Here is a 27,987-nt window from a genome sequence, read left to right as displayed (position 1 = left end):
TTGTTGTTGCAACATTTTTTTCAAATTCCTAGACAAGGAATGCAGAAATATGATGGCTGAAACAATATTGTCATCTTTACAAATTATTGATTCTAAGTTCATAACCAAAAATATAGAAAGTATGCTGGTTATTTTGATTTATTAATGGAGGTATAGTTTGGTTAACATGCTGGTAATTTACATTTTTCAAGGATAAGTTGTTATTGTTTGAAATACACAAGTGGAAAATTACTAATTACCCTACGTCATTCAGCGCGTATAAGAGAGAGCAGGGCTAGAAAAATTTTAGACATCATGTAGATTCTTTAAAGTCAGACACCGCCCGAGTCCTTTAGACTACCATATGATGTAGTGCTTTCCGGAGTCTAGCCATGCTGGTTAGACTTTTATATGAATGGGGTTGAGAGAAAGACATGTTAATTTAAAGTATTGTAATGTAGACTATTGTTTAACTGTTGTGACATAATCATGCATAGAAAAAACTATTGTTGTTCCTGTTACATATTTAATTTCGGTTTCATGAGAAAACACAATGGTGAAGTCCTTAAGAGAGATACAACAGTAGCAGTCCAGAGTCAAACCAACCTCTCGACGATCAGGCCAAAACTAAAAGATATGTAGCCGGACACATAGTGTTACATATTATTCAAACGTTTTCAAATGCTAAGTTAAAACAAACAGAAAGAAGTCAATATCCACATCAGATAAAATACTTCTCTATCTACCAATGTCACAATCCAAACAAACATGAAAGAAATCGTCCCCAAAAAAGTCCTGTGTGTTTTGGCAAGAAGTTGAATAGTATGACGTAAATATCGAATTCAGGTAAGTGTCTTATGTGTACAGTTCTATTCATTATGGGATAGAATCTAATCTTGACATTTACGTATATATACATGTAATAATACGCAATAGAAAACCATATCTATAGAACTTTTTTTTTACTTATCTGTCAGGATTTAGATCACAGAAAGAAGGGCAGTAGGTAGGAAATTTGGCGTCTGCTCGGTAAATTCAGACCAATGTACAGATCAAATGACAGTATTTAAATGTAAAGATTGGAATATAGGTGTGTAATAAAATAGTTTAATCATGACATTACATAGGTAAGATTAGATAAAGAGCTGACCGTTCTTGCTATAATAGTTAAAAAATAGATATTAAAAAGAGAATATGCTGAAATTTCAGTCAAATTATTTCTCTCTGAGATATCAGCGATACAATTTTAGGCTAGCCTCGATTGTCATTACTACCGTTGTTACGATAATAAACAAACTCTCGATTATGCATTTGTACGGTAACCGCATCCACCACAAAGCATATTTGAATCCAGTAAATATCACAGGCATTCAATGGCATCGAGAGTTGATTATGGCCTGGATAAGTTAATTAATGTCTTATTAATAATTTATATAACATTTCAGGCCTAAAGAAAGACCTACAATGGGCAGATTTAGTTCTTGCATAATACATGTTTACCTTCAATGGTATATAAAACAAATTATTAAATTTTAGAAGGGATGGGAGTTTATTGTGTTGTTGATTATACTTCAGTCATTTTTAAGACAAATATTTTGTAATTCTAATTTCTATAGTTATGCCTGCAACGCGAGTAGGAGAAAATTGCCCATACAGCAGCCTTTCCGACGGCCCTTCTTCAATTTCCAACTATCATGGGTTCGTTTACTTGCACAATGATGTGTACACGCCTTTAACCTCAGTTTTTCGTCCAAACTCCGAAGGCACAATTCCTGGCAAGCTAAGAAATACCTCACATGTTTTAAATATTATTTATGTGTAATATAGTTTCAAAATCACTGATATATCATTTCATTTTTGGGGTATTTTTAAAGAAAACTCATTTTTAATACCAAAATAGCATGACATTAATTTTGTTCTGGAAAAGAGCTATCCAGATTTATCTTAACATTGTAATTTTTGAGTAGATCGTAAAATACAAAATGTTTCCTTTACATGTAAATAAAAATCATGTAGCAATCAAAATGCACTGATTCCAATTTACACATTGAAAAGGTTGCATCTAGTAACAAATGGCACATAACATGACATGAGAGGGAGTTTAAACACAAACAAGGTCGTTCAGGGTCTTTGGTTATTGGAAAAGAACCCGGATAAAACCCACGAGGTTGGACAGGCGACCCCTACTCCTTGTCACATACTTTTCTATTTTAAATAGAAAGTCATATGAAGTAGGACAGATTCTACAGGTAATTTCATTTGAGTAATGCCCAGGATCACAATGAGGAGGTCCTGGCTTTGATCCCAGTGCTGGTCGAGAACATTCCTCACGATTGTCCAATCTGGTATGGAAAAGCTTCTAGTCATTCTGAATTGACAAAACAGAATCAACAGGTTCTGTGTACACATTGGTGAACTGCTAAATGAACCCTTGTCAGTTGAAATTCAAAGAAGCGCAGGATAAAATGCTGTAAATTCCAGTCATTGCACACTGCATGGAGGATGCTTGTCTTTAATGAGTCAATGACACTGTTCATCTGACATGAAGACATGAAATTATCATCTTGACTAGTCAACGAAATAGTAATATACAGGTTGGTGTGAAATGTCATTTATTATTCAAAATGACAATATGAAAACATGAGACAAGAATGCAAGTAATACTTATATACAGGTATAATGAGTCAATGACAGTATTCAACACTAACTTCCTTTAAGTTTGTAGTTCATACAAACTCATAATGTACATTTCTAAATTCTAGGACATAAGTACTAAAATTGTCCTAACCTACAAACCCATCATAATTTATGCTGTAAAGGTGGATCACTGACAATGATATCTACGTCATTACAAAAAAAAAAATATACTGACATAAGTGATAAAATGTTGGGATCATCGTTATGACAATCATATTGTGTTAATTTTGATTCTTTCAACATAATGTATCCAATGCAAAGATGAATTTTGATATTTTACTGTTCTATTATAAAATGGGTGGTGGGTGGGCGAATGACGTGTGTGCTTGCCTGACCTTGTGGGGTTTTTCCAAGAACTCTGGTCACCTCCAACATCTGAAGCATCTATTTTTAAGTAATTCATTGAAATAAGAAAGATCATGTTATATTTAAAATGACCCCTTTAGTTAGTGTTGACTGAATATTAAACCCTTTCTCCTAACTCTTCCTTACCAAGAAAAATCTGGTTGTAACCAATGTCATCCATATTTGCACAAGTAGTGGCCAAGTCTGTAAATTCATTGTTGAACATACATGTACAACAAACCAGATGGTCAATTAAAAATTACAAATATGTACTTTGAATACATGAAATGGAACCACAATCTAATTACAAAGATGTACTTAGAATATATAAAAGGTAAACACAATTTAATGACAAATATGTGCTTCGAATATATAAAATGTAACCAGTCTGATGGCAAATGTGTACTTTGAATACATAAAATGTAATTACAATCTAATGACAAATGCATACTTTGGATATATAAAATGTAACCACAAACTAATGATAAATATGCACTTTGTAATCTAATGTAATCACAATCAAATCAATATCAATCCATGCCATAGAATAATCTATGATATTAATAAATAAATTTAAGACACATTATGTAAGAGCTAAATATTCCTATTGCAGGTATCTCCTTTAGCTTGAAATGTGATATAAACTATTTATAACCAACTCTTCAGAACATTCTGAAATTTAAACGGATTGAAACATGATCGCCATTTAATGATTTAGTCAAGGCTAAGGCTAAGTCTTGATTAACAAGTACCATTGTTACGATAATAAACAATCTATACCACATCTTGTCAAAATTTAAAAAGTAATTTGAATGAAATTTTCAATATATTCATTTTGCATTATCTATTGTTGAACTATTATAACAAGAACGGCCAGCTTTTTATATAAATCTTAGATAATGCATTTTTAATTGCGAAAGGAATCAAAAAATCCTTTAAATTTTGTAACTGTGTAGCCTACTTAAAAGACTATCGTAATTAAAAATCCTTTGTAAAGATGTAGTGTTGTTTATCAGGATTCAAGATCCATTCATTTTTTATTAAATCAACATGTTTTTATGTAGCTTAGTAAGGGTTCATTGAAGATTACACTATTGCTTCAGGAAATACTGTATTTTTTTTCGCAATACAGAAATAAAACCCACTCCTTACATTTATCCTGTTGGTCTGCCCCACAGAAACAGACTTGACATGCCTGCAACTAATTGTAAATAACTTTATTAAAGGAATATGACCCATTTCATCACTATTAAAACACAAATCTGCAATGGTAGTCTTGGAGTCTTTTACATCTAATGTTTTATTATTATTTTCAAAGTAGAAAAAAAAACTGTACTGGTACCTACGAAATAAAAACAAAATACATTGTTTTTTCACATTAAGTGAAGACAAAAGTACTACTGCTAGCTAGTGATTTATATCCACTTAAGCAGAGCAAGGTCCCTTTAAACGGAAATACAGTCAAGTTGGAGCTGAAGGGAATGACCTGGTCTTTAGGCAGTATGCACTACTCTTTCTCTAGTTAAGATATGTGATTTTAAACTCAACCTTTAAGCTTCATGAATGTTTGTATATACATGTATAAATATCCTATCATATACATGTATAAATATCTTATCATATACAAAAAATGATATTGAGTCATTATAACACATTTATTTTCAATACCTTTCTAAATCTAACACTAATATTTGAGAATTTCAATATTTCTATGTTGTGAACTAAGCTTAGAGATCCACTAGTGCTTTGGATATCGCTGTTGGTAGGTAAAAAAAAATTAATTTCCAATTTGACTATATTATACAGTTCAATACATACATGGGGGCTCATTTCAGATTGTATGCAAAACTTGAGACAAATCGGCCAATCCATTATAATAACTTTCAAATTAAAAAGTGACTGTCTCTAAGGTGTACAGTGCAGGGCTGTTGTTTCAGTTCTATTTTTCAGAGTTGACTGACTGCCAGTGAAACCAACCGCCTAGAGAAATTTACCTGACAGTCAATTTATATACAATAAAATAAATACAGATAAATTTATACTTTTTGTGAAAAATGTATATCAAAATTTGTATAATGTTAAAAATTGTCACATTCTTTGAAAAAAAAAACCCAACCCACAAACCTTATAATTCTAACCCAAGATAAACAATATACAATAATAAATAAGCGATGCACAATATTTTGAAGTTAAAAGCCCTGTTTCAATAAATAGGTGAGTCTAAGGTCAATTTGAATGTTTTTAAGTTAAAGTGATAATGCATGTTTAAGACGGAAGTGATAATGGCCCCTCTATGTCTATTATTTGTCCAATTATATTCAAAATGTATGTATTATATCTTACAAATTATATTACAAGCACAGATGATAATAACGTCGTGAAAAAAGATGATAGCTATATGATGAGGTATTAATTTATATTTGTGATAATTTTTATGACTGAACCTGATTCTCTAGTTTAATTATTATATTCGCACAGTATCAATACAAGATTTTAATTATTGGCTTTATTTCTTAGTGCTAGAAGGCACCCTAGTTCAAGGCTACTGTAGAATATAAAAAAAAAACAACAACCAGTCTCTAATTATAGATGTATTAGAAGATCACATTAAGCTAATAAGAAACTGAAATGAAATGAAGTATAAAGACTTCACGTAAAAAGCAATGTGTCCCAGAATATTCAAGGAAGAAAGCTTTTTTTCTGCATATTGTTCATTAATTCTGTTATCACTATTTATGTGTATATAATAAACTATGATTCTACTTCAGTGTTAAAAAATAAAATGTTCATTAATGCAGAAGAGTCATGTTTCATGATTGAGCAATAAATCATCAGAAATCATGATTTGAACATTAGATTTCTAAACATGGATATTAAATGCTTTGTTTGCATTTTAAGATGAAAGTATTAAATATGTAGGTAGACATGATAAACAAATATAGATATACTTTACATCATATAAAATTATGTTTTTATTTTCATACTCTGTGTATATATTCTTCTGTATGTTCTTTCATAGATGGTTACTTTTAAGCAGGTGTGAAAAGACACAAATTTTCCTTTGATCTCTGACAGTCTATAATATCTGAATGCAACTGTCTTTTCCCCCAATAGGCACGTTTGTTTTATCCATATTTCATTGGACATACAGATAAGATCTATGAAAAAAAGCTTACCACTTATAAAATAAAGTAATATGTTTAAAGTAAATTCATTCTTGTCAATGGCTAGTAATACAAGGGAGGTAACTCTGTTTTGATGCAGTACAACTTACACTCTTCAATTGAACCTACCTTCTTGTCTTGAAGATCTTCAGAGCATTACCTCTGAGGCATAATATAAATTATACAATGTAGGTGCATAGACAATATAATTGTGTTTTTTGTCAATTACATAACCAGTTATTATTGTATTGTTGGTTTTTGTATAAAAAGACCAAAAATGGAATTCTAAAAAATGAAGACTACCATGTTTACTGCCTACAGGTCATCAGTGTAACTAAAAGTGTCCATGAAAATATTATAAAAATGATGACATCGTAATTAGCTAAAACATAAGTGGGTCATCATTAGAAAGCAAAGACCTGAAAATGAAAACACCCAATAAAAAGTTTTTATTTGGATTTAATATTTATGTATTTTATTGACTGATCTCATTGGAAACCTTAAGTAATCCAAACTAAGTAAGATAGAAATAAATGCAGGGTCCTTGTTTTCTACCCCATTTCTGTCTCTGTGATAAACACTTGTGACCGAAAGGGAATACCTTCCTCCAAATTACATACCATGTACAAATTTTCAAGGGTATTTTCTTCCACAGTATAACTGCATTCATAAAAGAGTAGAATATTTAAGGAAACAAAATTGATTTTTACAATTTCAAAGGGGACTTCCTTATTGGGTCTCTGCTTTCCATAAATTCTATCAAAATGTAGATATGGTTGATCCACTGATAGTTTTGCTATTTATAAGTTCATAATTTTGTGTTTTGAATTTCAAAAGTGTCAGTCAAACTAAGCAAGTAGGCATTATGTCTTATAGAAAGTAATAGCCATAACTATATTACAACAATCAAATTTTAATCATTTTAGACCAACATATTTTTGGTAAGACTGTTTTTATTGTGTATTTTCTGAAAAATAGTTTGTAAGAAAATGTTTGTTTTTCTGATGCATGTCTGATAATTTCATATATGAGTCTGGAATTTTGGAGTTTTCAGAGGACAATATTTGTGTTTATGATGCACACCTGGTGAGAAAACAAAAACTGACACTTTGATAATTAGTGTATCTGGTGTATCTTATAATATTATGTGTAGTAATCTGGTGTATGCCAAATGTATGTTACAATATGTGACCCGCTCCCACAAAATCAGGCATTTGTCACACAACTGTATGCCTTCTTGTTGCTGTGGATGAGCCCAACTCTACTCCAGATGATATAACAAATTTAAAAAGAATTGCATTTTTGGAAAGCTTAGGCTGTGGACTATTCAAATATGATGTCAGCTCTATTTTGATAAAAATGACCAAGGGCCTGGTTTTGTGGGAGCAGGTCACATATCATGTAATATTACATATAGTATATCTGATGTATGTTGAATGTATGTTATAATATTACATGTAGTATATCTGATGTATGTTGAATGTATGTTATAATATTACATGTAGTATATCTGATGTATGTTGAATGTATGTTATAATATTACATGTAGTATATCTGATGTATGTTGAATGTATGTTATATATTACATGTAGTATATCTGATGTATGTAGAATGTATGTTATATATTACATGTAGTGTATCTGATGTATGTTGAATGTATGTTATAATATTATATATAGTATTTCTGATGTATGTTAAATGTATGTTATAATATTATATATAGAATTTCTGGTGTATGTTGTAATATTTGTTCTAGGACAACTGTCCGTGTGACAACTGCAGGTGGGACAACAGCTGGAGAACTGCGGGCAGGACAACTGCAGACCATTTTATCATTATTTTTTTAAAAAATGTATTTAACTGTTAATTTTATGCCAGTGATTTTATTTGTTCTTTTTTAGTAAAGTTTATAAAATGCAAAGTGAGCGTTATCATGTATCTATCTATGTCAGTAAATTCAACAGTCGCCATGTGTTGGACAATTTACGTGGTATTGCTCACAATAATCACCTGTGATAACTGTGTGTCATTGACTGAGTGAGTGCTATTATAGACAATATTATGTGAACCTAAATAATTCTATATCAATAATTAGTGCTGTATGATAATATTAAAGAATATTCAAGTATTAAGTATTGGTTATTTTCAACAAAAAGAACATAAATACAGAAAAACAAATAATATCGTTGGCAGTTGTTCCGTCGGCAATTATCCTTAGTGGCAGTTGTCCCACCAGCATTTTTCCTGCTTCCATAAATATTATATGGTGTATGTTATATTATATGTAGCATATGTGGTGTATGTTGAATATATATGTTATAATATTAGAATATTCTACTCACCTCTAATAAGAACGGTAAAACAGGTATATATGTGTTAGTGGTGTCAGATAATAACGTCAGGGCTCGTACACAGTGAAATCGTAATGGGTAAAACTTGGAAGTGGGTTGAAGCCTGCAAAAAATAAATGAATATCAGTTTTACAATATTGTTTTCTTCAAATTACAATACCATGGATTTCTTGTAAAAAAATTTCAAATGTTCACCTTGATAAAATAAAAACACCTACATGGCACTCAACTGTCATGAATGTTTTGAATTGACAGAAACTGACACATAATTGAGTTTTGGCAGTTATGTCAGTTCTAATTACTGATATGATTTGAGTAGTATCACTATATAATCAAACACAGGGAACATGTTTTGAGTTGTGAGGATCTTAGAGGATTCTTATTCATTTGACACATACATTATTGCCAGAATAAACATGTTCACTCAACTTTCATAGATGACAGGACTGAAGGGTCTAAGATTTCTGGTAAATTCCAGAGTTATATCCCTTGCTAATGAAGCCATGTTAACACTCAGAAATCACAATCATCTCTGAATCTTTATAAACAAAGACCCTTATTGATTTTTGATGAGACAACAATAACATATTTGACAAATTTAAAACGGGGACAGATCTAAGCTCAATTTGCAAGTGAAGTACAATAATGGAGTATACTTACTTGGCTGTTCCAATAATTGTTTGCGTCAGAGGATATATTAAGGGTTGTAATACATCACTAGGGTGAGCTGTACCTAATAATTTTACCCATAAACCTAAACAATGTATAAACTGCCAATTATAAACAGCTTGAACTGTTTCCTGAAAAAATAAATATAGAAATAATAAGAGCTGTAATAGCCCTTTTAGAGGTATTTATAGTAACTACTCTAGATAGATCAATAAATAATAACATATACTTACAGAAGAACAATAACTGATTAAATTGTTCTCTCAATGTTTTCATTCAAGTAAATCAAAACGTTGAGACAATACTTCAAAACTTCACAGAAATAAATGAGTAATTGCTCTTATGTGTTATAGTTTAAAAACTCAAACTATTTCAAAGACTCCATATTCAGATATGTGAATATAAATACTACTATTTATGCGATGACAAGCATTTCATTTTTTCCGAATGTTATGTCCCTTTATTTCAAACATGAAAGAGAAATGAAATGAAATGAAATGGGTTTTAACGTCCTACTGTTCTGCTCCTATGCTGGGCTAATGAAGACAGGCATACGCCATACAGTGTGCTATGAGGGAAATTTGGCCCGAGCAGCGGCACTATCGCCTACTCTTATATCGAATTCCAACTGCCAAGGGATCTTTTACCTGCATTCTAATGTATACACGGGACCTCGGTTTTTCGTATCATTCGAAGGACTAGACAGGTGTCCTTGTCAGGCCCTCCACCCTGATCACTGACAAGGGGGAACCACGCTGGAAAATCTGGATGAACTTTCTCGGCCAATGCAGGGATCGAACACCCGACCTCCAGACTAGCGAGCCAGCGTGATCCCCAACATGAAAAAGAGAGAGATATATATATAGAGAGAGATGGGGTTTAACGTCCACTCGACACAAACAAGGCCATTTTGGGGCTCACATGTGGTTCAATTTTATTTCAATTATTCGCATGCGCATAGGGGTCTTTAGCAATGGGAGGAAACTGGAGAGAGAGAGAGAAATGGGGTTTAACGTCCACTCGACACAAACTAGGTCATTTCGGGAATAACATATGGTTTAATTTTATTTACATAATTCGCTTGCGCGTAGGGGTCTTTAGCAGTGGGAGGAAACCGGAGGGCCCAGAGAAAACCCACGAGGTTGGACAGGCGACCCTACTCCTTGTCACATACAACCGGAGATTCGAAACTACGCCAGTCGACTCAAAGACAGACTTTATGATACAGCGCGCGCACGCTAACCATTCAGCCATCCAACCCACCCGGGAGGAAACTGGAGGACCCGGAGAAAACCCACGATATTGGACAGACGACCCTACTCCTTGTCATGTACAAACGAGGAATCGAAACCACGCCAGATGACTCAATGACAGACCGTATGATACAGTGCGCACATGCTAACCAGTCGCCATTCAACCACCCTCAAACATGAAAGAGAATTCATTTCCCAAACTTTAAATATTCAAACATGAAAAATTAAATTAAAAAAAATAAAATACCTTCTTTTTAACAGTAATAGCGTTTCTTAAATGTATAGCTAATTGACGTATGTAGATAAAGGCATATTGATAAGCCAATACTGAATCTATTAAAAATATCTCCACCAGAGAGCGCTGCATGAAGTTTATCAAAGGCATTGTTGTTGGGGAGGTAAATTTACAATTCTTTACAAACGCCATATACATTTGCTGAAATAAATAAATAAGTCATGTTCATTAATGTTTTAAATAAAACACCTTGCCAACAACTTTACTACACCATTTTTCAAGGTCTGCTCTGAAATATTTTCATTGATTTATAGCCAGCAGAAATGCTACTTAGCTTAAGAAATCATAATTATGTCTATATAGCTACAAAAAATACATAATTTAGTTTCACTTGAGAAGTACTAAATAAAACACAACAGAAGAACTTACAAAATCAAAAAAATTTTATATGGATTTTTAAAAAGGACCTTGTCCCGTTGAGTTTTTAACATGAATAGCTTTTATTAAAATAGAAAACAAACCTTTATAGTGGTTTCTAAGAGAGCATCTGGTAACAAACCAATCATTTTATTTATACACAAGAAAGCTAAAACACGGGATGTCTCTTCTCCTGTTGACCAAATCTCTGTACATTTCTATAATAAATTTGTTAATTATAAAAAATAATATAATAACATTCTTAAAGGAACAGTCCCAAATATTTTGATAGTCAATGAAACTGGTTTATTCTGAGTGAAAAAATCTTGTGAGGGTTAACCCAATCCTAATCCTGTGCTACTGTTTAAAACTCTGTGGTAATGTCTCCAAGAAATAATAACTTTCATTTTCCCCAATTCCATGTGGTGTTTGTACCTGGTTAACCTTGTCTATATACTAGTCTGAGTTCTAGCAGTAAGTAATCAATACAATTATGAAGACAGTCGGAAGACTAAAGAATGAAACTCCTTGAATTGAGTATCCCCTTTTTACCACAGCACAACAAAAACATTTTGTAAGGGGAGATAATATTGTGTTCATGTCATTATTAACAGTCTTATTGTGTCAATTATCCAGATGTTAATTTACCCTGAAGGTAGCAATTTTGTCACTGGATGATCAAGAAAAATGCATAAGTACATCACAAACAAGACTGGGGTGTGTCTATCTCACCTTAACTAGTTTTCTAGACAGCCTAATAAACACAGAACAGATTGGTACCATCTTGTGGAGATGTTTCAGTATAACGTTTATCATTGCTGGTTCCGCTATAGAAGATATTAGCTGAAATTACCACACATTAACATTATGTATCTTAATTAAAATATGATAGGAATAGAGTTAAACTTCTCATTAATATAATACTTTGGTCATTTACAGAAATGTGAACAATGTTAGGGATGAGAGAGAGAGAAATGGGGTTTAACGTCAACTTGACACAAACAAACATTTCGGGACTGACATGCGGTCCAATATTATTTCAATAATTTTCTTACTAGTAGCAGTCTTTATCAGTGGCAAGAAACAGGACCCGGAGAAAACACATGAGGTTGGATTGGCGACCCCCCCCCCCCCACACCATCAATGCTAGGGATGAGAATCTTGCCCGAACACTAACATGTCCATCTGCTGACTGCTCTTTATCCAATTCCGTCTTTCAAGGTTTAATTTACATGCACTCACTGTACCTTGGTTATCCACCCCATCCAAACAACTAGACAACCCCTAATGAGTAGGAACTGGGATGGGAAAATTACATAGTTCTTCTCGGTTCATGCCAGAATTTGAACCGTGTGCAATCCAGTAGGGAGTATACTGCCCTTACAGCTTAACTACTACAAGTCATGCAACTTAATTAGGTTATGCATGACTTGAGTAAAAGCTGAAAGTCTGGAATGTTTTATCTCCATTCATATGGTATTTTTTTTTTAAATCATACTGAATAGACCACATGAACGTCAACAGCGATGTTATATATCCCAGTTTGGTAAGTACACTCACTATTGTCTCAAATTATTTTTCATTTGATAGACTTTTGACTATAATAAACACAGTATTTGTGTGATATATAATATAGCAGCAGAAATACAAACCTTGAATAAATCCACCAGATATGATTTTACTGAGGCTTTTAACTTTGTCCAGTTTTTACCCTTACTAAGAGATGGAACTTGAGTAAGTGATTGGAGTTCAGAAATATTTAATAATTGCTGTAGAGCAGGAACAATTTCTAATAAACACATCCGGACAATACCATTAAAAACTGAAAAAAAATCGATAAATAGGTTATACTTCATGAACATAACAGTACTTTGAAATTTGCAAAAATCAATATAGAAAGAGAGAGAGAGAAATAGGGTTTAATGTTCATCTTGTACCAACTATGTCATTTTGGGACTAACAAATGGTTCAATTTCATTTCACTGATTCATTGTGCGTAGGTGTCTTTAGCAGTGGGAGGAAACCGGATGATCCAGAGAAAACCCACGAGGTTGTCACGTACAAGTTGGGAATCGAAACCACGCCATTCAGTCACCCAACCCCTCCGCCACAATACAGAAAATGATGAGTTAATTTTGTAACAAAAATGAACAATCTATCAAGAAACTGGGTTCTCCTCTTTCCCCTAACATCGTGCAAACAAATTATTGAAATAAATATATGTCAGTCCCAGAATGCAATTGTTTGTGTTGAGTGGATGTCAAACACATTTCTCTCCATCTCATTTTGATGAGTGAACAAAAAAACTCACATAATATTTAAAAAATGTTTGATTGGTTGTATTGAATTCTTTTAGTTTGAGTAATTTGTCAAAAAGAGTTTATTAAATCATCACAAGAAGATAGGCACGTTAACAAATGTTGAAACTAAAGATTGCAAAAAACTTTGTTACATGCATGGTAGCATCTGGCAGAAAGCAACGACACCTAAAAAACAGAATTTGCAAAATTGCGTCTAAGCTAAACTTGTTAAAAAAATCGAACTTTGACTGCTTTCTATTATAATTAATCTCAAGCTTAACATGGTTATTAAAACCATCATCAGATACCACAGTACAGCCAGATTCTATAATCATTAGTTCTTCGTTTCTAAATGGTAATAATATGTCTAAAGGTAAAATGAATTGAAATGTATTCCAGAGGATAAACCAATCACATAAATAACATTGGGTATGCTGAATATGTTCGTACTGTATGGGTGTGTATAATTTAATATCTCTATTACCTAAACCACCCTCAACATGATATTGTGTTACTTCATCTGAATTACTTGTTGACCGGACAGCAGCTTTAAAAGCTTGAACCATATTTCTAAATCCATTAATAGTAGCTTGTTTCTGGAAAATAAAATTTGATACTGAGTAATCATTCTGTGCATGTTATAATACTACATGTATACTTTAGAGTTTGGACCAAGAACACACACTTAGAGGTCAGTTCCCAGTAAAATCCATATATTTGCGACAGTATTTATGTGCTACATTAATTTTACTTTGCTGTACCAATTGTAGCTAACAGACTGAAAGACAGGAATCACATGCCATGCGAAACAAGTATCAGATGCCCAGACAGACGGGTAAGCAATCAAAGATCTAACACACTGACCTGAATATCTTCATTCCATTGCTTGATCATTTTTAGAGTAACTAATTTTCCTGTATAATCACTACTACTTCCATCAGTTGGTTTATCAACTTCATCACCAGACTCACCACTTTCATCACTAGCTACCTATAAACCACATAATAAAAATCTTTTTATAAATATTTGCTTAAAAGTTCAATGTGTAAGGAGACCAATAGTCATTTTCCTTGTCAAATTTAACAAAATAAGAGAATTACAATGTTCTTCAGATAGAATCATAGAAATCTGTGATTAATGCTCTCTTCATCCCAGTGTATATAGATTGAAATGAGTTATTTTTCAGTAGCTAGAAGACATTCTAAGACAGAAAAAGATAGGATCATGAACTAGATTTTTCAGATTTTCATAAACAACATATAAGCTTTTAAATTTAAAATAAAGAAACCTACTTCTAGTTTAGATGGTGGTTTGTGATATGGTTCTTCATCTGAATCTCTTGAATCATCATCAGATTGAGCCAATATATCTTGTTCAAACTTTTTCAGTCTTTCATCTTCTGATTCATCAGAATCTTCGGCATCCTTAGCATCAACATTATCATCCTCATCTTCATCATCTGAATCACCAGATTCAAAATCTTCCAGTAATTCTTTATCCTCATTTTGTAGAAATTGAAAAAATTCAGGATCTTGTTCTTTCAATCTATCTAATGTTTTCTTCTTAGGCTTCAAGTTCTTTGTATCACTGTAGAAAAATAAAATTCAAAACAATATAAAATGTCTTATTTGAATAATGAGCTTGTTATAATTAAATTCAATTAAAACATAAATTTTGACTGGTTCTGCTATATTGGGTCATATTCCTTAGTAACTCATGAGTCAAACAGAATAATATGTACCTCAGGTACGAATGAATTTGTGTTTCTTCAATGTGTTTGAAAATGTAAACTTTTTACGTCACTGATGCGGTCCTCAAAAATAAAATGAAATCCAAGAAAAATGATAAATATACTGTGCTACAACACTAATATAAAATTTCCTATTTGTAGACCGTGTAATAGAGTGCTGGCATGATATATCAACGATATATCATTGAACTGCGATTCACTTTCTCACGATTCGATATGCAATTGGATGTATCGTGATACTTTATGGGTTTTTTGTCGCTTCAGTACACTCTTAATTATCCACATCACACGTAGTGTGGGTACACAAACACTCTTAAATTGCTTTGGTCCTTATTTTGATCCATATCAATATCGTGATTTAAAACAGTTTTATTTCTTTGACATCAGTAGGACTAAAGATATCAATTATTCATTTATCCTGTTATTTTCTTTGTAAAGATTGATCTGGTTATGAATCATGATAGAAATCATATCATAGCACCTGAATCGTAATTTATGTATTATATCGTGACTGCAGTGGCAATACCCAGCACTAGTGTAATATGGGAATTATATACACCACTCCTGGGACACTGAATGAAAATGGAGAAAACAAAAATACCTTGATTTGGCAGCTGTTTTCGCTTTCTTATTGCTCATTTCTTTTGGACTTTTTTCTGTTGATCCAACTTTATTTTGTTTTAGCTTAATCTTAGTTAACTTCTTCACAGGCTTTATATTTGACTTCTTGGCAGACATTTTCATTTCAGCTTCTGAGGAAGAATCATCACTGGAGTCAAAACCAGATTTCATAAATTCATCAACATCCATATCACCTATACTTCTGGTTAAAAAAAAGAAAACATGACACCATCAGGCCAGATTATTCATGGATTTTTAAAACATCAACAATCTTTATCATTTTAATGTAAAGACCGTTGTTGTTATGTTATTAAACACACCAGCAAAAATTTTGTCCTCATCAATCTACTTTTGACAAAACATGTGTTTTAAATAACTCGACTGTCTTCAATTTCAATACATATAAATTCTGTTACACTTGAAACATTTAAACTAGACGAAATTTGAATCGCTTGGAGATTGTTGTTAGTTTTACCAACACAGAATTGGTGACAAGTTAGACTGTTAATGTTGACTACTGACAGCTCACTATTAAATAGTTTTCGAGGAATAAATTAACTTGCTGAGCTGTAAATGGTTTAGACAGTGCCATCGAATGTGGAATTGCTGGGAATACCCCCTTCCCCCCAAGTCCAGTCGAGATAGAATTTAGGGTGAACTAAATGGACTGGATTTATAAGTTTAATGTGTTAGCAATGCAGATAACTAAAAATTGTGAATTTTGATGTCCGCTGAAAAAAGTAAACTAGTTATCAACTTTTGCGTCGAGCTTTGAGTGTTACGATGTTAGATGTTACGTCGTCAGAATATCAACAAAGAGTAATATCTATTCTAACCTGAATCTGAAAGTAGTACGTTGAAGTAACCACAGCTGTTGGCTTCTATTCAACTTGGAGAGAGAGAAATGGGGTTTAACGTCCACTCGACACAAACTAGGTCATTTCGGGACTAACATATGGTTTAATTTTATTTACATAATTCGCTTGCGCGTAGGGGTCTTTAACAGTGGGAGGAAACCGGAGGATCCGGAGAAAACCCACGAGGTTTGACAGGCGACCCTACTCCTTGTCACGTACAACCGGAGATTCAAAACCACGCCAGTCGACTCAAAGACAGACTTTATGATACAGTGCGCGCACGCTAACCATTCATCCATCCAACCTCCCTATTCAACTTGGATTAGGCCTAAGTAAATGTAAGTCGCTATCACTAAGACATGGTACATGCTACACTTAAAGGTCTAATTTGTATGTGTGGCTCTGTAAGAAGTTACTTAAAACAATGACAATGAGATGGAGTTTATGTCTTTGAAAATACACCAAACATGTTGTATGTTCACTCAACTTCAGATTGAAAACAAAATGATTACATGTAACTAAATGTAAACATGCCGAACCACTCCTCATAGTATGGTTTTACTGAGGTACAACTTCAATGAAACACATCAACATTTACTTTGTTTCAATCAGAGAAATAAATATAGACTGACAATCACTTGTTTCAATTTTAGTCAATTTCATGAAACGTGTAATAAAACGAAATTCATATTTACCGTTTGGAGTTCGCCATGCTTGTAAGGGGGCCGCCATTAACGGAAGTGACCCCAGCATGACCTTGATAATGGCTAAATCGATTTGTTAAAGTCAGCTCAATTTTCATCAAGGTCGTTGAGATGTAAATAAGGTTAGGGCTCGTGATTGTTCGCGAGTTTGTTGGTTATAGTAAGCATTAGGTCTTGAACCAGGGTTAGGGTTGGGATTAGCGCTTGCCCTGTTTACATCTCATGGCCTTTGACCAAACTCAAAGTTGGCCTTATTAAATAGATCAAACCATATAAATATTATGGTCAACGGGAAGCAACTCTATTTTGTTTTATAAGATATATACGGAACATAGACCACTTGACTTTCCTCAAGTTTTATATGTTGTGTTTTTTATTCCAATTAGCCTTCTCTATTTGTACTTGACCACACGGTTGTCCAGCGCCTATAGCAGTCGGTCGATGATGAAACTGGAAACAGCGTAGCTAATGTGACTGGAAAAACGAATCTCAGTTTTGCTACGTAAAATGTTCTCGGTTGCCTAGTCTCATTTTATTAAATAGAAATATTAATATTGGGTAAACTTACGCAGAGGTGTCATATATTTTATTTACCTCGACTCAGATACGTGTGTTGTTAAAATGTCGAACGATAAAAGGATTGATAGTAAGTTAACTTATTTATGTAATAACCATCCAATAATTTTCCTTCAATTTTGTAATTATATTTTCATTATCTGTCATATAATAATAATAATAATAATAGTAATAGGCCTAATAAAATAATAATAATTGTGTATATATATATATATATGTATAATGCGCAAATTTCCATACACGTATGTATGGTCAAATACAACTGTATTTACGTTTAAACAGATGGGTCTTTAATTTTGATTTGAATGATTCTAGTGAAGGGGTGGGTTTTACACTTAATCAGTTAATGATAAGGAATTCCATAGATTAGGAGCACTGAACCGGAAAGATTTATTGCCAAAAGATTTGAGGTTAATTTTAGAGTTTCTAGTAAATGCTGATTTTGGGATCGTAAGTTACGTATGTTAAGGACTATACATGAATTAGATCAGACAGATATGTTGAACTAGTTCCATGGGTAGACAGCCAGTATCTCTTAATAGCGATGGTTATGTACCCGTTTTGAAGCAGTATATAGTGTCAGCAGTATTTTGAATAATCTGCAGTTTTGAAATCAAGTTGCGATATGTATATATATTTCTTATTCTATTTATTGAGTAATCCTTATAAGAACAACAACAACAGTTGGAAAATAAGAACATAACAAGTAGCAATAGCCGAACACATTTACGATAACCCGCAATATAAAATCATATGGAAAAATACAGAAATTCTAACCAGGAACTTATCAGTGTTGATAAACAGAATTCTCCGAGAAGCCTTAGAAATCCCAAAGCATAAGACTCAGGACATTTTCTCCCGAATTTTAAAGTAGATTTACTTAATCCCTAATTAGTGTGTGGTTTCTATTTTCTTTCCTTTCGATTTGTTGCTCTTAAGACGTTGTTAATCTCTTTCACTTGTTGTTTTATCGGCTAAATGATTCTAATTGTTATCTATATAATGCATCTTGTTAATTCCTTGTAGATCTTGGTTTATCTGCTTAGTGCTTTCCGATTGTTATCTATATATGTATGTACTACTACTACTACTACTACTGCCACCCGTTGTTTTAACGTCCGCTTCCACAGAAGTGATATCGCAGACAACGATATTACCTCGGTGGAAGCGGACGTTAGATAAAGGTATTTCACACACGTTAGGAAATCATTAATTGCTTGATAACGATACCAGTATGTGAATTGAAGCGTAGCATGTTAATAAACTATTGGGGTGCGTTATAACTACCACATATTTGTGTTTGGACACCTCCAAACAATAGCGATATATAACATAGTCCTAATTTTTGTCTTCATTGTATCAACAGTGGCGATTAGGATAACGTATAAAAACACAGTCGACCATTACATGACACACACTTGAATAATACAGTATATTATAGGAAATGCCCCAGTCTTATATTCGTCTTTTGCGTTTTGGGGTTATTTGCCTTCCTTGTGAATTTGTTTTCATTTAAGATGAAGTCCCCAAGATCAAGTCGTTTAAATTGATAGTACTGTCTTGTCTTCGAGGTTTCTGTTTGTTTGTGTATGATACGGGTTCTCGTGATTTACTATTATCGTTCTTACTATTGTCTGCCCGCCAACCAATCTGATTAAAACACAGATCCTATTGATCCTATTTCGTTATTTGTCTGTACTACACTAGGATCTGGAAGAGTTGTTATATAACTTGCGTTCTTGATGGCGTGAGTGATTAGCCAATGAAACTATCTGTTACGGTGACTTCTTGGCGTGCGATAGACGGAACTGTGGGTAAACCACCAGAAATCAATGTCTGACGTCCTAGGGCCAAAAACGCCCGTACGACCCCTGCCGTGATCTTCCAGTACAACTGGCCAGAGCTTCATGTAGTGTAGGCCATCGAAAGTATAAAAAAAACCGAAACGAAATATAGATCTGTCTTTAACCAGATTGCCCGCCAAAAAAAAAAAAAAAAAAAAACAAAAAAAAAAAAAAAAACATTGGAAGAAATCAGTCATAACAACAACGATTCTCTTACCAAGAACTTCTGCAATATAACCTTATTACATCGCCATCTTCAAAATGTCAGCTTAACCCCTTTTTCCCTGACTGGATTAGAGATTAGTGGAAAGTAGTTTTCAAAGATATAAGATGTTTTCGAATTAATAGAGGACCGAAAGGCGTTGATGTTACCCATTGCATCGTTATCAGACTCTTAATTGTAAGTGTCTCAATTTACTATTCTACCAACTCAACTTTTTCATCAACATTTTCGGTATCAGACGGCTCAGTGAGTAGGACGTTGGCTCGCTAACCTGGAGGTCTCGTGTTCGATCTCAATGATGATCGAGAAGGTTCATCCGGATTTTCCGGCGTGGTTCCCACTTTTCAATGGTGAATGACGAAAAGCATGGGAAAGGGAAAAACGTATACTCGTTCGGATGGGACGAAAAACGGAGGTCTCGTGTACACATTAGCTTATGCGTAAAATAACCCTTGAAAGTTGGAATTCGGTATAAGAGTAGGTCGTAGTGCCATTTTCCGGGCAGAATTTCCCTCATAGCACACTCTATGCCCAGTCGGTGCACACCAGATGAACCTTCAAACCCATTTCATTTCATTAACCTATTCACAAACTCTTTAGCTTCGTCGAGCAGCCTTTGAACTGATACGAATAGAATAACCATGAAATTTGGATGACAAATGGGTAAGAATGGTCGTTATAGACTTAGTTGTTCGGATGGGATGAAAATCCAAGGTCCCGTTGACATGCACTTACCAGTACTCTTGACGATTAGAATTAAATTACGTATGGCGCATGCCCGTCTCCATTAGTCCGGTTTGTGTAGAAAAGTAGTACGTTAAACCCTATTTAGTTCACACATTCGTTGTAGTCTATTGATCAATATTTTAATTATTTCTTTAGATCTCGGCACATGTAAACTTTGATATATATATATACACCCTGGTTGCCTAAAAGAATTAACGATAAGTGGCATTTTCTTGGCATTGAGTCTATGTCGCTTATTTTCGAAACCGCCAAACTGCTGCTACTCCCCAGACCGCCACAACACTACCGTCAGCCCCCCCCTCCCCCCATACTATCAGAGAACTAGTGATGGAAAAGTTCCAGATGTTCTATCAAAGTCCATGTCCATATATGGTTGATTCTGGACGTCATTAGGTGTAATTGACCAATCACTTAATTTATTGCATAAATCTAGGGATATAAAAAGTAACATCCGAGCTAGCCAGATCAGCCACCATTGGGTTCTTTAGAAGAGATTCTTTAGACGTGGATTGGATTCTAGAGACAACCATTTGGTTCTTTAGACGACCATTTGATTCTGGGAGAGCAAGGATGTAGTGGTTACCAGAGACTCATCAGGAAAGGAGTGGAGAGAATGACTTTTACGTATACCATTGTTTAACCATATGTATCCCACTTTTCCTTATAATGATATATACCAGAAGCTATTGCATTGTTGTTCTCATAATTTGGCGGCTGTACAAAATACGTACACGAAGTCCAAAGTGAAGTCCAAGACTGGATACTTTCAATGGAATCCAAGTGGGAGTCCAACCTAGACGACCACAGGCAAAAAATAGATGTGTAACATGCAGGGAGTGTGTCACACATCGGATGCGGTAAACTATTTGGCGGCACCGCTTTCAATTTTCCTGTTACAGGCGGTGCAACCGCTAAACAGTCATAATATTATGTTTTCCATTTATTAAATATTTTTTTATGTTATCTTTCTTTATTCAGATGCTAAGATAAGTGAGCTGGTGAGTTTGAGCAATGAAGCTAAATCCAAATCATATAATCCTTATAGTAAATTTAGAGTTGGTGCGGCTCTCTTAACAGTGGATGGTAAAATATTTACAGGTATTTTATTCAAGATATTTTCTAATCTAATCAAGCACCAGTGTTGTTTTAATGTTGCTGATACTTTTAATCCGAATTACCTAGATACGAAAAGAGATGTATCGATATACGCAATGATGGCTAATATACATACATAGAAGCGCTGGAGCCAGTAGAATAATCTGACGTTTTGGAAAATTCTAAGTCATCTCTACTATGCCCCTATATTAGATTAAAAATTCTAAATTTGTTAATGTGGCGCTATCGTCTAATTATTAACCTAAAGAAGAGAGAGTTGTTTATGTATTGTTTAATGGTCGAGAGCGAGACATTAAGTAATATATTGTAATATATTACAATATATTACGCAATGTCGTAAGCTCGAGACCATTAAACATCTTAAAATATTGACACTCCGCACGAGCTTTTAAGTCACACTAGTCCAATATCTCACTGGTATGAATAAAGTACTATTGGCAAGTTGCCCGTACGATTATTTGAAATAATGGTACGCCAACATCAAAGAGTGACGTCACATCTGTATTTTAAATCAACATAATGGTCCCATCAGGTGCCCAATCGGCTAAATCTATTTGTTACGACCAGCCCAATTTTCGTCACGGTCGCTGAGATGTAAATAAGGTTAGGGCACCTGATTGTTGGCGAGATTGTAGGTTAGGGTTAGGGTAAGCATGAGGGCTAGGTACAGGGCTAGGGTTAGGGTTGGCATTAATAAATTTAGAATTTTGAATCTAATATACCGCCATATGTCACACCACTCCACCTTCATAAAAGCGCTGTCGACAGCCCATCAACCCAAATTGCTTTCCATTAGCAAATCCTTGCTTCACCTGCATTCTCGTAAGCGGACATAAATATCGCCACTCTGAGTAAACATCCTGTTTTTGTTTTCGACAATATACCGGTGGATGTGACCCATGATAAATCTTCCTCCTCACTGAGTTCGTTGTTGGAGAAATTAATTTTATCAACAACGACTTTAAATTTCTTATAGGTCATTCACATATAGTCTTATTTATATAAAAAAAAATTAACAAACGCCGCAGGTGGGTGTGACCCGTATTGTCCTTCATCATTCGAGTTTGTTTATTGCAAAAACAAAGTTTATCAAATACTACCAGTTAAAATTTCATATATATAGGTCATTCGCCTACAGTTTTATTTATTTTAAAAGCAAACGTTCACAAACAGGCACATAAAACAATCCGTAAAGGAATCTTATTAGCCATAAAATACGAATGAAAAATACTCCTTGTAATATGAACGACTATTGGAGAAATATATTTTATTACATAATATAACTAGGATATGTACACGAACACTTAACCCACGTTATAAATTATGGTCTATATTTCTAATATAAGCTATTGTATACGTAATTCAAATATAGTTCACTATTATATTAATCGCTACTATTGGCCATTTCCAAAATATGCCCATAAAGTAAATAAAACAATGATGAAGAAATGAAATGAAATGGGGTTTAACGTCCTACTGTTCTGATCCTATACTTGGCTAATGAAGACCGGCATACGCCATACAGTGTGCAATGAGGGAAATTTTGCCCGAGCAGCAATAATGACGCCATCGAATTTTAAGGTGTATTATGATAATACCGCGCCATCCCAACAATTGTCTTAAATAGCCATTCTCTGTTCAATTATTAGTAAAGTTTAATCTGTATTTCGCGGATTGTATATTATTGCAGGCTGTAATGTAGAAAATGCTTCATATGGATTAACGATATGCGCTGAAAGAACAGCTATTGTCAAGGCAGTCTCAGAAGGTTATACGCAATTTAAAGCTATAGCTATTGCAAGGTAAGCCATAATGATGCTTAGATATTATTTTATCAGAGATAGAAAGAGAGAGAGAGAGATGCTTGGGATTATCCGCTATGAGCATTAAACGCCTCAATAATGCCTTTACGTCTAATATACGTCATGTCATTTTTCTTTAATATGGAATGTTCCACGGGATTTTCCAGCGTTTCCCTCATTATCGGTGGTGGCTCCCTTCGCCTGAATAATAAAAAAAACGGATGACCCGGTACTGTACACGTGCATGTGTATGTAAAAGAACCCTTGGCATTTGGAATTCGGCGAAGGGTATCCTGAAGCGTCGCTGGCCTGGCAAAATGTGCACCATAGCACGGTTGATACAGAAAAGTAGGATGTTAAACCCTATTTCATATAATTTCATTGATCAATTGGTTTTTCTTTGACATGTTTTAAACGGACGAACATTACCATAACATACACCATATGGCTGACGTTTATAAAATTGTAAACACAGCCGGTTGCTCAAAACTCAGAGTTTAACGGATCGTTAACTTCCTAACGCGTCGTTTGGTAACGGTCCGTTAAATTTCTGTTGCTGGATAGACAGTTTCATTATCAGTTAATCCAAGAGAAGACTGTTTGTTCATTGGCTGAATTTAAAATCTTTAAATTCAATATATATGTATAACAAAACAACTTCATAGAAGTTAGTATTAACAAGAAACAGAAGAAAGTGGGACAACTGTGCAAACACTATAAAAAAAACCCTATAGAATACTATAATTTTTTCCTGTAGAATATTTAGCATAAATCTTTAGAAAAAATTACAGGATTTGCACTTTAGAAACGTAGAATATTTGCGAACGACTTTATTTCCTACATGCCCCCCAAATTATATAGAACACCATAGAATTTCATCCTATAGAAAATGTGATAGCCCTCGCCCCAACCCTTTAGAATGTACAATTCTATAGAAACCCGCACTGGTAATCTATAAGGACTTTTGCTAAGGGTATACTTCGACTGACATCCCATTAATGCCATCGTTAAACAGATGACGGAGCCCAACACCGTCGTTAAATATAACGTCAAGTTAACGGCATGTTAAAGTTACATTAAAATGTGGCTTCTCTCCGTTAAATATATCATTCCGTGAACTCATGTTAACGAGGCGTTATAAGTTAACGGAGCTTTGAACAGCCGGTCCCAGGTCGCTTTGTTAATTTACAGCATGGGTCATGTGTAGACTATTTTATATAATAATAATATACTAGTATTCGGTTAATAGGTCATATTTTCAATGTAAATTTCCATTTGGTCGACCTTCATCGACTTCTATTAGAAATATATTAGCAAGTGTATAGTCAGGACACGTTTCACACAGAATAATGCACAACGTTACCATCAAATAATACAGATTTGTATAGTAATATGCGTTTTTATCGACCACTGATTTGACAGTGTGATTTGCATTAAATCAAATTGTGATCTTTAACTCCCATCTAATTAAAATTGATTACCCTAATCTGCAAATTTATCGACTACACCAATTTGCCAAATCACCTCGAGGTGCGATTTATCGATGTGATCGGGTGATCACGTGTTTTTTTATACACCCACATTGAAATGTAGTCGTATTTTGTCGTCGGCCCGGCGCCCGCAATTGCTTTTGGACGCTCTAGAGGCTAAAGTTAATATCCAATTGACCTTACATTCATACACAGTGTTTAAGGTCATGATACGTAGAAGCCTATTCATTTTCATTGATTTCTGATAATTACTGTCAGAATTATGGCACTTGATTACTTTAATATATATTGTAGATGCTCTAGACGCTAAAGTTAATATCCGATTGACTTTAAATGTATACAGTGTTTAAGGTCCCTAGGGCGAAGAAGCCTATTGATTTTCAACGATTTCGGACAATTACTGCCAAAGTTATGGCCCTTGATCACTTTGAAATATCTGGTGGACTCTCTAGGCGCTAAAGTTAATATCTGATTGACTTTAAATTTATACACAGTGTTTAACGCCATGATAATGACTGCCAGAGTTATGGCCCTTTATCACTTAAAATAAGTTGTGGTCCCTCTAGACGCTAAAGTTAATATCCGATTGACTTTAAATTTATACACAGTGTTTTTAAAAGGTCATACGACAAAGAAGTCTTTTGATTTTCAAGAATTTACGATAATTACTGTCAGAGTTATTGCCCTTGATCATTTTGAAAAATCTTGTGGACGCTTTAGATGTTAATATTAATATCCGATTGACTTTATATTTATACAGTGTTTAAGGTCATGAGACGAAGAAGCCGATCAATTTTCAACGATTTCCGATGATTATTGAATGTTTGTATGCTTTTGATTATGGAAGAACTAGAAGCCAAATGGGTTGTTACTAATAATCATATTTTAGTGTGCTGTAAATGTGTTCATTTCTGACAGGGGGGGGGGGGTCGAATGGTTAGCACGTGCGTGCTGTATCACAAGGCCTGTCATTGAGTCAACTGGCGTGGTTTCGAATCCCCGGTTGTACGTGACAAGGAGTAAGGTCGCCTGTCCAACCTCAAGGGTTTTCTACGGGTCCTCCGGTTTCCTCCCGCTGCTACAGACCTCTACGCGCAAGCGAATTATTGAAATAAAATTAAACCATATGTTAGCCCCCAAATGACCTAGTTTTTGTCGAGTGGACGTTAAACCCAATTTCTCTCTCTCTCTCATTTCTGTCAAAAGAAAAAACCCTTGTTAACATCGGACGACTTAGCTGCTGTGGGATATGTTTCATTGCCTGCCAAACTATCTTTCAACTACGTATATCCAGTCACAAGGATTGTTGAGAGCTAATCGGAGAATTTAACAAAGCTTGATAAATATAAACATTACGTTTTATTGGTCTAATATTGTTGTCACCCCAATCCGTCTGGATCGTTGGTCCGACATTCAGATTTTCTTGTGAACACATCACTCAAAATGTTAGAAATATTTTTTTACATTAATAAGACGAATAATCCTATTTAATTTTAACCATATGATTCAAATATATATTATTCAGATTAGTGTGATACAATTTCAACAATTTATTACGTTATGGCCCATTATTGCTACACAGTGGTCATCCGATTTACTTTATCTGATTGTATCTTCACAGGCTTTATAACTTTTCATTAGTACGAAAATTCCACATATCGTGTGGGTCGAGAAAAACTAGTACAATCAGGGACGGATTGGGGCCGGGAACCGGCTCGGGCTCCCGTGCCGGAGCGGCACCTTTTACTGACCGCGAAGCCCGGATGGGGGGTCCGGGGGCTCTCCCCCATGAAAATTTTGAAAAATGAACCCGATTTGGTGGCATATCTGATTATAATCTCTGTCAAATAATATAATAATAATAATAATAATTTTATTTTAATCAGTGTCACCATCTTTACAAAAATACATTGCACAAATACATAGAAACAAAATTATTAAGATGCCAGCCGATAACGACTTTTGAGACACTATACATATGCAAAACAATTAAAACATTCAACAGTATAGGTTAAAAAATGATAAATAGCAATAAAAGTGAGACACATACAATACAAATAACTACGTAAACGTTTAGGTTAAAAGAGCATTTTTCCTCTGTTCAAACATTCTATATATACAAGATGCAAAATGAGGTAAAATATCAGTAGTATTCATTAAGAAGTACATTTTATTTACATTATCATACAGGTTAAAAGTTGGTTCAATTTGGCAGGCTCTGGTACATATTGATTGTCTTATATCGTTATAAAAATCACAATTAAAAACAAAATGTTCTTCATCCCCAACTTGTCTATCATTACAAAATATACATATTCTTTCATACACGGGCTCGGGTGGTTTTGAAAAACGTCCAGTTTCAATTCTGAGGGGAAGTGATCCAGCTCTTAATTTTGACAAAATGTGACCTATTCTTAACTACTTGAACAAACGGTTCCGTACCAAACAATGTTTTATATTTACGATATGATCTCAGTTTATTGCCATTTAGACAAGTCTTATCATCCCATAAGCTCTGTGACCAATGATCTATATCCTTTTCGGATAACTTTGTTTTAACATTATTGAGGCACACAATATCATTTTCATTGACTAAAACATCTAGCTCCTCACCTAACTTCAAAACCCGATAATCCCATGATGTTTTACGCCTAATGCTCCACTTATGCACATCTTTACATAAGTTACTTCCCTTTAGTTTAATTCTATTCCAGTAGCGAAATAGTTCTATTTTCAGAATGGTATCCCCCTGTAACCAGCCCATATCCCCCCGAGAAGCTATGTTGCTGCTCCGTTTAGTTTAACCCAAATAAAATTTACAGGCATTATTGTTAAGCACATTAATAC

General features: G+C 34.1%; 1 protein-coding gene and 1 long non-coding RNA gene across 2 annotated transcripts in view; one reads left to right on the top strand and one right to left on the bottom strand.

The window, feature by feature from the left end:
• The window catches only part of LOC126828767 (nucleolar complex protein 2 homolog), a 113,950-nt gene extending 96,336 nt beyond the window's left edge, over positions 1-17,614 (bottom strand). The window contains exons 1-11 of the mRNA XM_056102110.1: positions 17,334-17,614; positions 15,762-15,983; positions 14,703-14,997; positions 14,275-14,400; positions 13,895-14,006; positions 12,763-12,932; positions 11,843-11,953; positions 11,215-11,328; positions 10,706-10,894; positions 9,197-9,336; positions 8,528-8,639 (exon numbers count right to left, since the gene is read on the bottom strand). Of these exons, the coding sequence (XP_055958085.1) occupies positions 8,528-8,639; positions 9,197-9,336; positions 10,706-10,894; positions 11,215-11,328; positions 11,843-11,953; positions 12,763-12,932; positions 13,895-14,006; positions 14,275-14,400; positions 14,703-14,997; positions 15,762-15,983; positions 17,334-17,440 (1,698 nt within the window). The 5' untranslated portion in view covers positions 17,441-17,614. The remainder of the gene's footprint in view (positions 1-8,527; positions 8,640-9,196; positions 9,337-10,705; positions 10,895-11,214; positions 11,329-11,842; positions 11,954-12,762; positions 12,933-13,894; positions 14,007-14,274; positions 14,401-14,702; positions 14,998-15,761; positions 15,984-17,333) is intronic.
• LOC126828768 (uncharacterized) lies at positions 211-23,551 on the top strand. Its single transcript, XR_007683232.2, has 3 exons — positions 211-825; positions 21,711-21,830; positions 23,539-23,551. It is a non-coding gene; the product is annotated as an uncharacterized LOC126828768 (long non-coding RNA).
• The last annotated feature ends 4,436 nt before the right edge of the window (positions 23,552-27,987 follow it).

Source organism: Patella vulgata, chromosome 7 (assembly GCF_932274485.2).
Source record: "Patella vulgata chromosome 7, xgPatVulg1.2, whole genome shotgun sequence".
In the NCBI taxonomy this organism is placed as follows: domain Eukaryota; kingdom Metazoa; phylum Mollusca; class Gastropoda; family Patellidae; genus Patella; species Patella vulgata.
This window is presented reverse-complemented; position numbering and strand designations above follow the sequence as displayed.